The 13,816-nt window shown below is 41.3% G+C and overlaps 1 protein-coding gene across 4 annotated transcripts in view; it reads right to left on the bottom strand.

The window, feature by feature from the left end:
- Window positions 1-13,816, bottom strand: part of oga (O-GlcNAcase) — a 46,729-nt gene that overhangs the window by 12,346 nt on the left and 20,567 nt on the right. For 3 of the 4 annotated variants that reach the window (XR_012096080.1, XM_073027059.1, XM_073027061.1), the window contains exons 9-13: window positions 11,788-12,404; window positions 8,134-8,308; window positions 6,243-6,296; window positions 2,763-2,848; window positions 1,723-1,827 (exon numbers count right to left, since the gene is read on the bottom strand). Coding sequence is in view for 3 of the 4 variants with exons in the window: in XM_073027059.1 (XP_072883160.1) it covers window positions 1,723-1,827; window positions 2,763-2,848; window positions 6,243-6,296; window positions 8,134-8,308; window positions 11,788-12,404 (1,037 nt within the window). In the remaining variant the exon portion in view is untranslated. The remainder of the gene's footprint in view (window positions 1-1,722; window positions 1,828-2,762; window positions 2,849-6,242; window positions 6,297-8,133; window positions 8,309-11,787; window positions 12,405-13,816) is intronic. The other variant, XM_073027060.1, reaches the window with a different exon arrangement.

Here is a 13,816-nt window from a genome sequence, read left to right as displayed (position 1 = left end):
GATACCCGAGCACCTGGAGGACTCATATGGTCACGAGGAGAACATACAAAGTCCTTACAAACTGTGGCAGAATTAAACCTGGGTCACTGGTCTGTAATAATAACAATTACACCAACTGTTACGCTAACATACTGCAAACTTTTGGAGAGATCCAAATATTATTTCACTTCCAGTCCCACCCCATTAACTTGCATTGCATTCTGTTTTGAAGATTTAATAGAACCCAGGTTACAATCCTCCTTGCAGTGTAGGAATGCTAAGAACAGGCCAATCTGACCTGATTTAGTGCAGGTAGGCTTTGCGAACTCCAAACACAACAAACGTCTGCTGAAGAGATAGTCAATAGGACTTTTGATAATGAGTCATTTCTAACGTATGAAGAGATTATAAATTGTGAATACTGTTATTGGTCAAAATTGCCAAAGGGTGCAGACATTTAAGATGCTTTCTTCACATTAAAGCATAAGAAGAGGGATTAAAATCATTAATAATGAAGGGAAATGTGGAAGAGCTGATGACGTGCCACAATGAACAGTTGAAGAATTGCTTCAAGAGCAACTGAATAACTGATGGAAATATAGATAAGATTATATATAAGGGGCTTCTGTGTACAGACAGCAATTACATGCAAATTACCATGCTGCAACAAATCTCCATAGTCTCATGCCAAGGGAACATGGCTCGACTGTGGAGTTCCTGCATGGCTGGCTTCACACTTCACAGAGCAAAGTAACTCAACTAAAGTTCAGTTATATCTTACTTTACATGAAAACAAAAGCTAGGATTTTGACGTTAGTCATGATCATCCAGCAGTTTGGCTTGCTTACATTTAATCTAATTATGCTCAATTCATTCTGTAATTTCAGCATTATAATGGACATAATCCAATGGATATAATAAATAGGAGTTACCTACATTGAATTATAAACTTTGAGTCACTGGTGAAAAGGGCAAGCCTATCATAACTGTACTCAGTATCCACCATCTCATTCCCATGTTACATTCTGTGCAGATAACACTTTTTGGTTTAGAGTTAGAGGAAGACAGCAGGGAAACAGGCTCTTGGGCCCAACTAGAGATTTCTTGCTTTTAGACCTAGTTGCCTGCTTTCAGCCCATAGCCCTCCAAGCCCCGCCCCACCGTGCCCCTATCTAAATGCCTCTTAAATTGTTGCCATTGCAGCCACATTGACCACTTCCTCTGGCAGATCATTCCTGGTGCTCACTTCTCTCTGGATAAAGTAGTTCTCTCTCAGGTCTCAAACCTCTCCTCTCATCTTTTTGTGCCCTGTAGAGTTGGGCTCTCAAACCCTGGGAAGAGTTTATGATCGTCCAGCCTTATCTGTACCTTACAAGATTTTTATAAACTTCTATGAGGCAACTTCTCATCCCCCTATGATCCAGGGAATAAATATCCAGCATGATCAAGCTCTCCATATAATTCAAAGCCTCTAATACAGGTAATGTCCTCTTAAATCTGAAGCACAGGAGATTCTGCAGATGATGGATATCCAGAACAATACAGATATACAGAGTCAGGTACTATGTATGGAGAGAAATGGTCGAAACACTTCATCCTCTGAAATCTTTTCTGCATCCTCTCCTGCTTGACAATGTCTTTCCAAAACTGTACACAATACTCCAAGTGATCTTATCAACTTAACTTACCATGCCTCTAGTTCTAAAACTGATTTTAATTATATTATTATGAAACACTACTCACCTCATCTTTTGGAAAGTACGGTCTAATTGCATAGACTTTTGAGGTTGGCATGGGGGGTGGAGGCTGGTAGAAGAGATCATTTGCCCCATCAATGGGCAATAAACGCTGCGAAGAATAAACAGCTTAGTCAGTATAGTTCCGCATCAGAATTTGGACATTAGTATCTGCTCCACATAACATACCTTCCAATCTCAAACTCATTTGCTACTGAAGACACCTTGTAAGGCAACCATCTGTGTAATAATCTGTATGTCTTACATGCTAAATACCAACTAGTATCTACTGCAGCAAATAAGTGAAGATGTGGAAATCACTGCACTTACGATGGAATTTGTGGATTACAAGCTTTTTTTAAAAAGTCAAATATTTCTTTTGAAGGGTGGGAGCAAGGAATTTTTTTTGGGGGGGAGGTTTGGTCTGGAGAGGGTTAACTGGCTGTCGAAGCCGTGCATCCAGAGCTTCTTCGCAAGCGCGGTTTCGCAGGCTGCGCGTAAAAGCACCTGTAGGGGAGAAAAGAAAAACAGCGCGGTGAAGCTCCATGAACCTTCAGGGAAAACCAAGATTCAGCAACAGTCAGGAACATCTTTATCCATCAACTCACCTACGAGTCCATTGAGCACCAATGGCAAGGAGAGTTAAATTGTACTTCTATTGAAGTCAAAGCCTGGTCATTTATTCCCCACCCTCCACCCCAGCTACATTTTAAGAGGCTGAATGTTCATCATTACTTGGTCACCTTTGTTCATGGAACTTCGAGATCTGAGCACGCTGCGCCAGTGCTGAGTAACTGTTGCGCAACCTGCAAAGGAACGTTTCTGTCAACCACATGTGAACTAAAATTTGCAGTGCACGCATGCGCAGTGGGATTCCAACATCTCCTTCTAACTGAAAAGAAAGCAAATTAGTGCCAGTACCAAATGTACCAAATTCTACTCAGAAAACCAGCTAGCCATCAACAGACCAATCCTTGCTTTTTATACAGTGTTTCTCTTTCAAAATGAAGAAAAAACAAAATCAGTCATTGGGAATTCGTTGAATACCTGAAACTCTCCTGCTAGACCACCTCTAAAGGCCCAGGGTTCTTGGTCGCCACTCAAGAACTGTGCTGAAGATTGACTACGACACCCTGTTGATCAGATCCAAGCGGAGAATGTTACGTGGGGGCTTCCTGTGGTCTTACTTTTCCGCAAAAGCAATACACCACCTTCTCAACAGAAAGAAAAAGCACGCAGCAAGAAATGCCCTGTCTGACCTAGACTACCTCTTACAAGATTTAGGGCTGTAATGATTCATTCTTTTTGCCCACTTGTTTTTGTAAAGTAGTAAAATGAAACAACCATCTATTAACCAAACAAGTGCCACCCATAACTTGAGAATTTTCTACTGTGGCTCTTTACAAATGCTTTATTTAAAAACGTGCATGGAATAATCCCAAGTTTTTCCATTGTCTTTGGGTAGCTTGAATAACACTCAAATATTGGTATTCCACAAGTCCCATTGCAGCCCTAAGCAATACCTTAAATGAAGTCACATTTTGGTGCTCCTCTTGTCAGATGACATTTGGTACTAGAATTTGTTTGTTTAAACAGAAAAAACTTGACCTATGCTGGTTATAGACCAAATATAAGGTAAACCTTAATTCAAATGTTTAAGTGCTGGAAGTACTCCAGTGGAGAGAAAAAAGAGGCAACACTTCATTCCCAGAAAGGCTGCCAGGAATCTTGAATATTTTCAAGATTGTTTTTCCAGAATTCCAACATCTGCAGTATTGTGTCTTTCAATAGGCCAAGTATCACTGTGAACCAACTGATCAGCAGAATCATTGAAAGCTTAACCATAATGACCTATGGCATCTCTCAGTTCTTGCACAAAATCCAACGATAAAAGCCTCCACATGGAAAAATAGTCATAATTGTCAAAGTAAGGCTGCATTCTGTGGACAAATTGAGATGGCTTCACAAGCTCACCCTTGTTCTTCCGAGTATTGGAAAAATCAGGTCCTGCACATGAAGTCTGGGTCATTCCCACCTGCTCAACTTGCTCCTTCCATGTTCTTCAGTATGTTTGACCAAAAGTTTTCTAAGGAGGTAATCATTCAAAGCAAGCTCCAGACTGTTGTCAACCAGGGCAGGTCTCTTCGGTTCCAGGTTCATCCAAGCAGATACCTGATGGCCTAAATAAACATCAGGTATCCAAGATAGACACTCTAAAGTGCTTAGCGTTTTCCATTTTGTGGTCTGGATCTGTAGTAGAAATTCAGTTAGAATCTGTGTACCAGTTGAAGGACTGGGCTTCAACCCTGCTCACCTTGATCAGAAGCATGAACAAGGTTCACATTCATACAGTGCCTTTCACAATCATGGGCCAATTTACAGTGCAAGGCGAACAAGTGCAGTCACTGTGACTGTTTCACCACTGTGACCACTGTACTTCCTCACCAAAAGGGAACAGGGAGGGGAACACCGAACTGGATATCCTGCAGAATCTAGCACAGCATATACACTTGACAGATCCCTTAAGAACCTAAAGATCCAGAACTACTTGCAACTAAGTAGTTGAATCTAACTGCATAAATATCCTCTACAGTCCTGCATTAAAGTCTGACCACAGTGATGCTCACTGATAGCAATGGGATTGGAAAAAGTGAAAGTGAACAAAGGAGCAGAACTAAAGCAACACTGAAGGGTGTTATCTGATGTGAATTGGTTGCAGCTCAGTTTCCACTGTAGTTCAAGTAGATTATTTCTTTAGCTTCCGGTCAAGCACCTTCGCAGAATGACTGAAAACCACTGCAGCACTGGGTGACTACATACAACGCTTCAATCAGAGAGCAACAGAGGAGCCAGACAAAAAGCACTTTGGAATCTGGATAGTTAACTATCTCAGACATATCAGCCAAGTCAGTAATTGAGTCAGACAAAGTGGCTTTGTTCCGCACACATCAATAAACAGGCACAGGTCAATGTGGTCTGAGCTGACGTCATGATAAAATGCAGAACCTAGAAACTTCTGGTGGGCTTGGTAAATACTCTCTCCATTCTAAATTCTAGGCAGACACTGAGCATTTAACATTTAATAAGAGGTGAGGAAAAGACATGCTCACCAAAAACAATTTAGAAAGTTAGGGAAGAAGACATTAAGAGAAAATGGGAAGTCTTTGTTTACCAATAGCAGTGTCTAGAACTAATTGTTGCGTCCAAATTTTATATATTTTTGCCTCTAATATCCTTCAACACTGGGCAACTCTCATCAGTGGCAGCAGGCTGCATCTCCACTGTAGACACTATAGGCAACTCAGGTTTCTGACAAACATCAAAGACGTCACCCCTCCGTAAATAAGCTTCATGGAATGTCTTTAACCAAACCCATGCTTTGATGCTACAGAATTTACAGTTGACAAAGACTCCAAACTTACTTGGGCAAATAACAGTTCTTATTGCTACTGACATTACTGATAGGACAGGTAGCTTCGGAGGAACAGGTCTACAAGGAGCACTCTTTCAGCAAATGACTGAATGATTCTGATTGAATAGGCTGATCAAAGAGTCAAATAGAGCCATTTGAAAATCAGAACTATAGAGTCAGCAGTAAAAAATAAAAGCAGTTCAATGTTTAGGTTCTGTGTAGACCTATAGAATATTGGTTTTCTCTTATCGGCTTTCCTAACTGAAGAAATTGAACCCTGCGTTGATTCTTGCACAAAGAAACCAACTCTACATCATTTTCAGGAACAAGGCAAGAGACAAATACACTGAAGCCCTCATTAAGACAATTTTCCCAGCAAGATTTTTAACTGTGAGCGATATGGAAAATTCAATTCACTTTGGCTTTCCTCTATCTCACCATTCCAAATGTGTGAACTTCTGATCACCAGTATGCACTCCATACCATTACAGTCATCTGACAGGTTCAGCACTGCAGCACAAGAGGGAAAGCTTCAGTTTCTGGGTCTTACTCGTTTTATTGGATCAATTCAAAACGAGTTCAAAACCTGGCTAGGAATAAGGAAGCCTTCCTCTCAACCCACTAGTGAGATACAGTCCTGAGCAGTACCCAAGTTACATGCTATTCGGGAGGGATAATGCAATATTCAGTAAACTGAAACATACCATATGGTAGGGAAACACTTTACTTGACCTTCAATTTATTTTTTTAGGGAAGGGGAATGGAAAATTTGTACAATTAATTTTACGCTGCAACTGACTTTCATATGCAAAGTGAGCCAGCTTAAAAACTGAACCCATTTCTAAAAATTAACTGCAGCTTCAGGAATCGTTGATCATGCATTATTACAGACCGCAAAACAAATTATTTCAAAGAGCTTGTAACGGGTACTTGGGGACAGTAGCACAACTAGCTTTGATTTTAAAGATAATCTAGACTGTTCTATAAAAAATGTTAAAGCATGTCTTATAATACTGGCTGCACAAATGTGACTTCAAGACCTTTCCTCAAATTATTTTTTTTAAACCCTCATTGCCTATCACTAAGCTAACGAATGATCGCGCCACGCTTCGTACATCTGGCGTTGTCGATCCCACAGCTGTAGTAACTTGTGCTGAGGATTCTTCCATCTGTACACAGTGAGGGAAGAAGACAAGACAATAGAAGAGGCCGTTAGTAACCCTTCACATCACAGCATCACACTCAGGTTATGACAGACTGCAAACCACATCACTAAACACTAGAAACATCTCAGAATTCTACAATTAAACAACGGGCTGCCTTGCACAACTTGGGCTCCCAATATTCAATGGTCTAATGCTGAATGCTTCGACAGAAACACTTATGCTTGTCTCACCTATCACTAATTTGCCAAAACTATATGCCAGAGGAACAGGTTGAGCCAGTTACGATAACACCTTAAAAGACATCTTGGCAGGTGAATGAATAGAAAAAGTCTGGCGGGCTTTGAGTCAGCTCAGATGGTCTCCTTGAACAGTATGGATATTTGGACCAAAAGGCCTTTTGTACTGTTTCTCTATTGCACATTGTAATTGTTTAACTTAACTGCTACAAACCCAAGATCAACAAGGACTCTTTTGTACCCTATCTACTCTTTTCAAAATGGTTAAATTCATTTGTACTATTTACCAGAAAAATCTGCCATTTCATATCCTAAAATGTTTTAAATTATCTCCCCTGATCCAGATCTTTGTTATTGCATTGCTAACTACATTAAACTCACTAAAGTACTTACAGAAGATAGGACCTTTCCTCACCCACTTCCCCAGTACACAATGGCAGCCAATCTTTCAGAAACCGCATCAAATGCTTTGCCCTTGAACCGGGGACTCCATTTCTAAAGGATTCTTAACCCTGGGGGCTTCAAAAGCTAGTCCATGAACTGAATCCAAGCCGTGATCACGGTGCCAGTTGAGCTGCCTGCTGCATCGTTTTTAAAAGACTGCATCCACGCCATATTCCCTGCCATCTGCGTAGAACCTGTGAATAAAATCTGGTTACATGCTGTAACCCAGACTATGCTGGTGCCTGAGGCAGTCTGCACTTCCCTTATCTTAAAATGCCTGTAATGAAAGTAGCCATTACAGTTGTTTCATCCCATGACTGGAATTATTATTCTTTAGAAAATAAGGAGATTGTAAGTCTCCCATTTTGAAGCAGCTCCATTTTTCGAACTGGTGGCAGTTTTGAAGTACAGACTGCAGCAGCAGACACCAGAATAGCCTTGCGCGTTTTATAAAGCTCGCATGCGCCGTGCCTGGAGTTGCGCTCCAAGCTTTCGGACTGCTGCATCTGTTGGCCTGCCACTGTTCTGTTGAAAACAGTAATGTTACAAAACACACAGCAAGCAGCTCCCAACAGCAGTGCGTGATCTCGGCATATTTCAGCTCTGACATGGGTAGTTCTTTGAGTGTTGTTATTCTCTTGGGCGGCATTCCCCAATTTTGGATACACTCAGCTAGTTCTAGTGATGTAATGTAGTCCACAGTCAGTCCCAGAAAAGAGACAATACAAAAATAAAATGCAATGGGTTGTCATTTAAGAAATCTACCAGTAGACTTAAATTATTACATGTAACAATTACATCAGCCTCTGAAAAACAGTTACCAGAATAAAGTTGTTTACAAGTGGTTTAGAAAATATAAATTCAAATTGAACCTGGTTTCAAATGCCAGTTCAGAAACAAGGCATCAAGTTACTAATGCCTTGTACTGTACAGGTGAATGAGGAGTAAGTCAAGATCAAAGTGGGACAATTAAAAACATAACTTGACTGGATAAAAGCAGCGAATGGCATATTTAAATAGCAAGAACAGTTTAAGAACTGCCACCTCCAGATAATTCGCCATAGTAATGAACTTTTGTTTAAGTTTTCAAGGGCTGACACAACTGTAGGATCTCAAACCATGAGCATACGGGATGAAAACCAAACTGTGATGTTACCTACCTAACCACTGGACAAAGGATTTCACCATAGACACAACACCCTTTATATCCCAGACATAGGGGTACAGATCATAAAGAATGGATCTGTTTTCACAGTTGGCAAGACGTGTAAACATCTGCATTACGTTGCAGCACATTTCTTCAAACTTGGTGGCTCTGATATGCCATTTCTCAATCTGCAATAGAAAATTTAGAACTATTCATATCTGAATACATGCTTTAGTGGGTGAAAAATGTAACATCAATTTTACATCTGCATATTCATCAGGAAAAATCAACCTTCATTCTTTTACAGAATTTGATACTTTTAGATATTAACAACCACAATATTGCCAGGAATAGGATCTTGTTAGCTGCTGCCTGCACCATACAATTGCAAATCAACCAAGTTTGCCCCATCTAATGATCCACCAAGCTGCACCCAAAAATTGTTTATGGTAAGAGGCCACTTAAGAGATCCTTAATAGTAGTAAAATAAGGCCAAAGCAGCCAAGGAAAACAAAATCAAAGCTGCACTCAACTCAGAGCAAGCTGGCAACTGGCTCATCACTATTAAGTTGTGGTCAAAAAATTGACTGCTCCTGTCTGGGAGATTTCTGGTAACATTTCAACTAACCACAAGTCAGAATGCATGTGCAAGCAAGGAACAGTGTGGCAGTCCATATGCATGGAATGAAAATGCATGCCAAAAGTCAGAACCAAAAACCTAAGCTTATGAATACTTCAGCTAATGGTTCAAGGTGATAACATAGCAAAGGCATGGCCATCAATGTTGCAAGGAAGACTTTGAATTAACAAATTTCTCATATCCCCAGAGGAAGAAATCTGATACTTTTGTAGTAACTGAGCAGATCACTACAGAGTAGTGAAGGTCTCTTCTTCAGCTCTACAGTGAAGACCCCAAAACACCACAAGGAAAAAAAGCCTGCCAGACTGTCGCATGATTTGATACTAATTCACTGAAACAAAGACATTCAGATACTTTTTAAATATGTGAGAAGGGCTTCTGCCACTCAACAATCAGGTAATGGGGTCCACAACTCTCACTCAGTATATTTAAAGTGGAGATTAATAGATTATTGGTTAGTAAGAGTGTCAAAGGTTGCAGAGGGAAGTCAGGAGAACAGGATTCAGGGGGATAACTAAATGGAATGGAGAAGACTCCGTGAACTGAATGGCATAACTCTGCACCTATGTCTTATGAAAAGCTTTTCCTTAACTTTAAATCCCAATACCCCTGCCATAATTGACCCCGCAGTAAACAAGTTCTTCCTTCTAGGCCACTAGGAGAGAAGGAGAATGAAGCACCTGATGGCACGAACATAGATTTGCCCAACTTGGACCATAAAGCCTACCAGCAGAATTAGGAAATTTAGTCTGAGCCCACTCACCATTTCCATCATGGCTGATTTACTTTCCCCCTAAACCTCATTCGTTGCTGTCTCCTCCCAAGGTCTGATACCCTAATAAAGAACCTACAGACCTCTCCATTAAATATAACTAATATCTTGGCCTACACAACCACCTGTGGCAAAGGATTCCAGATTCACCATCCTCTGGCTAAAGAAATTTTTCCTCATCTGTTCAAAATGAATGATCCTCAATTCTGAGTCTATGGCCCCTGGTCCTAGACTCTCCCACTATGGGAAGCATTCTCTCCACATCTACTTTATCCAGACATTTCAATATACAATAGATTGTACAGAAATCACCCCTTCATTTTTCTAAACTGCAGGGAATATAAGCTCATTAATCCCTTCAATCTTGGGATCATTCTCATAAACCTCTGGACTCACGAACGCCATCACATGCTTTCTTAGTTGAGGGACCCAAAGCAGCTCACAATATTCCAAGTGCGACCTGACAAATGCCTTATAAAGTCAGCATTGCATCCTTGTTTTTATATTCAGATCCATGAATGCTAACATTACATTTGCCTTCCTTACCGCCAAATCAACCTGCAAGTTAACCTTAAGGGAATCCTGCACTCCCAACTTTTGAATTTTCTCCCTGTTTATGGCCAATGTACATGACCATACACTTCCTTACACTATATTCCATCTGTCACTTTGCCCACTCCCCCAATCCAAGCCCTAATGCAGACACTGCTTCCTCAGCACTAACTGCCCTTCCACCTATCTTCGTATCATCTGCAAACTTAGCCACAAAGCCATCAATTCCATCATCCAAATCATTGGCAAACAACATGCAAAGTGGTCCCATCAACAACTCCTGCAGCACACTAGTCAATGACAGCTAACCAGGAAAGGCCGCTTTCATTTGCACTCTGTCTCCTGCCAATCTTCTATCCACACTGGTATCTCCCCTATAATGCCATAGACATTTGGTAAACAACCCTCATTGCCTTCTCCTCCCAAGGTCTGACACCGTAATAAAAAACCTACAGACTTCTCCATTAAATATAACCAATGGCTTGGCCTACACAACCATCTGTGGCAAAGGATTCCAGATTCACCATTCTCTGGCTAAAGAAATTTTTCCTCATCTGTTCAAAATGAATGATCCTCAATTCTGAGGCTGTGGCTCCTGGTCCTAGACTCTCCCACTATGAGAATGCAGACATTTCAATATATAATAGATTGTACAGAGATCACCCCTTCATTTGTCAAAGGCCTTCTGAAAATCCAAATAAACACCCACTTTGCCATCTATCTTGCCTCAATCCAATAGATTTGTCAGACAAGATTTACCATTTAGAAATCCTGCCGACTTTGGCCATTTTGTCATGCGCCTCCAAGTACTCCGAAACCTGATCCTTAATAATACATTCTTCCAAGTATTGAAGTCAAGCTAACTGGCCTATAACTTTCTTTCTTCTGCAAGCCTCCATTAAAGAATGGAGTGACATTTGCAATTTTCCAGTCCTCAAGAACCATGCTGGAATCTGGTGATCCTCGAAAGGTCATTAATAATGCCTGCACGATCTATTCAGCAATCTCTTTCAGGACTATGGTACATAGTCCATCTGGTCCAGGTGACCTGGCACTTTCTACCCCCTCTTCTCCCCCCACCCCCCATCCATCCTTCTCTTTTCCATTCCACATCTGGTCACTCTCTCATCTCTTCTCACCTGCCCAAGACCTCTCTCTGGTGCCCTCTTCCTTCCCTTTCTCCCATGGTCCACTCCTATCAGATTTCTTCTTTAGCCCTTTACCTCTTCATGTCTCCCTTCCTAAAAATTGTTGCAGAGTATATGGAAGCTGCCATAGACAAGAAATGCCGTTAATATCAGTGTTTAAAATGCATTTGGAAAGATACGTGAATAGGGAAAGAGGGAGATAAACCAAATGGAGGAACACAGGGATCAGCACTGAAAACTTTTGTTAAGTGTAGATATTTTTAACAGTCAGGTAAATTTATCAAAATATATAAACTGTCATCATATACTACCTGAAAGTTAATTTTCTTGCAGGCTTTTTGAACCAAAGGGCCTGTTTTATGCAGTATGACTGACATGTTGACTGCTGTCTGCACATGCCCCATTTCCTTGCACATTAAGTTGGGGGACATTTTTTTTCTCCCCCCCACCCCATAAGATTTATAAGTCAATTCAAAAGCTATACTCATTAGCCAACCCTACTGTACAGCTGTCCAGAGCATTGATGGGATAGATAAAATGGCTCTTGTATTTTACCTTCTCTGCATCTTTTCCTTTACAGTTCACACTGACAACACTACTGTTCGCTCGAAGCCACTGGAATTCCCTTAGCATTTGAACAGCTTTGGGTCCATGCTCGTAAGGCAGATAGAACATCTCAGCCAGGAGGTTCAGATCTTCCAAAGTCACAGCTTCAGCAGTGTAGAGTGGCTTTTCGTTGGGACCTGGGATATAGTGCTCTTTGTTTGTCTGTTCATCAGTCTGCATTGGTGCTATATCACTTCCTGAGTCTTCTTGCATAAAGATCTCAGGAGACTTCGATTCAGCAATACTGTCTTTGTCCATCTCCATAGGTTTGAGATCCTCAGACATTTTGGCCTTAACAATGTCCGTGAGGATCTGATTAACATTTTTGGTTTCTTGCTCATCTGGCTTCTCTACTGCCATCTCCATTGGCTCTTCATCAGACTGCTGTTTCTTCTCCTCCTCTTCCTTGGCCAGTAAGGCTGGCTCACCACTCAGTGGACTCCCCTGACTCATGATGGGCTGCTGGTAGACCGTGGTGACAGTTGTAGAGGAGTTAAGGCAAGGTCTGTCAATCCCTCCCACATCAATTGTGTTTGTCTTTGCACCACTGTGAGGGACTGTTCGGCCTGAAAACAAACACACCTTCTTTAAACCAGAGAACAAATCAAAATTCATGAACTGCTCACAGGAAAGAGACTTGGCATCTATATCTTTTAGTGTTAGACCAAATTAATGGAAGTTACGGTATCATAGCGCAGCAGTAGGACAACGGAATCTAGTTGGGGCTTTACTCACCAAACATCTACTACCAATATTAAAGGAATTAAAGGTGTCATCAAGCAGAATTTACCAATGACATAACGGATGGGCTTCAGATGGTTAAAGTATCACTCAAGATATCACAGCCGCATTTAACAGAGAGAGCCCAGCAAAAACAACAGTAAAGATGAGATTATTAGAGAGTGCACAGATGCACCGGACATCGTTTAGATTGGAGACTTTGGATAGGCTTGTATTTCCCTCGAGTAAAGGAGCTCCAAAGTCACCTCTCATCTTCCTTCGCAGTAAACAGAAATGCCCTTGCGCACTCAGCCTTTCCATACAAGACGTTTTATGATCCAGGTACTATTCTGGCAAATCTCTGCTCCCTCCCCAAAGATTCCACATCCCTCCTATAATGATGCAACCAGAACTAAACACAAAATTCCAAGTGTGGTCAATCAGGTTTTTATAGAGCTGCGACAATTACCTTGCAACTCTTGAAGTCAATCATCTGTCTCCTGAAAACCAACGCACTATATGCCTTCTTGACCACCTCAGCAACTTTGATGGATCTATGAACTTGGACCTCAAGATCTCTGTTACTCCACATGGCTAAGTATCCTGCCAATAACCATGTACTCAGTCTTCACATTCAATCTTCCAAAGTGAATCACGTCAGACTGAACTCCATCTGCCACCTCTCAGCCCAGCTCTGCATCCGATGTTGTGTTGTAACCGGCAACCTTTTACACTACCTACTGCACCAACCTTCATGTCATCTACAGTCTTACTAGCCTACTCTTCCACTTTCTCATCCAAATCAGCCAAAGAGCAAGGGCCCAAAACGGTTCTTGCAGAACACCACCAGTCACCGAACACCAGGTAGAATATGCTCCATCATCTACCACCTGCTATCTGCTGTAGGCTAGCTGATTTCAAATGTACACTGCAAGGTTCCACAGATCCCTTGCCTCAAGATGATCTACAACAGCATTTAAGAATGATGCAAGCAGAAACCCTCACACAGATAAGCTATGGGTTGCCTGTAAGGAAATGGACTAAGAGATGAAAAATGGGATTAACCTTTGGCCAGCAAGGATTGATCTGATGCCTTATCTTACGACTATATCCACATCTGTTCTCAATGCTCATTAACCTTCAAATCATAGACAATAGACAATAGGTGCAGAAGTAGACCATTCGGCCCTTCGAGCCTGCACCACCATTTTGAGATCATGGCTGATCAATTACTATCAATACCCAGTTCCTGCCTTGT

Source organism: Hemitrygon akajei, chromosome 23, assembly GCF_048418815.1.
Source record: "Hemitrygon akajei chromosome 23, sHemAka1.3, whole genome shotgun sequence".
Classification (NCBI taxonomy): Eukaryota; Metazoa; Chordata; class Chondrichthyes; order Myliobatiformes; family Dasyatidae; genus Hemitrygon; species Hemitrygon akajei.
The sequence above is the reverse complement of the archived record's forward strand: the minus strand, read 5'-3'. Positions and strand labels throughout refer to the sequence as shown.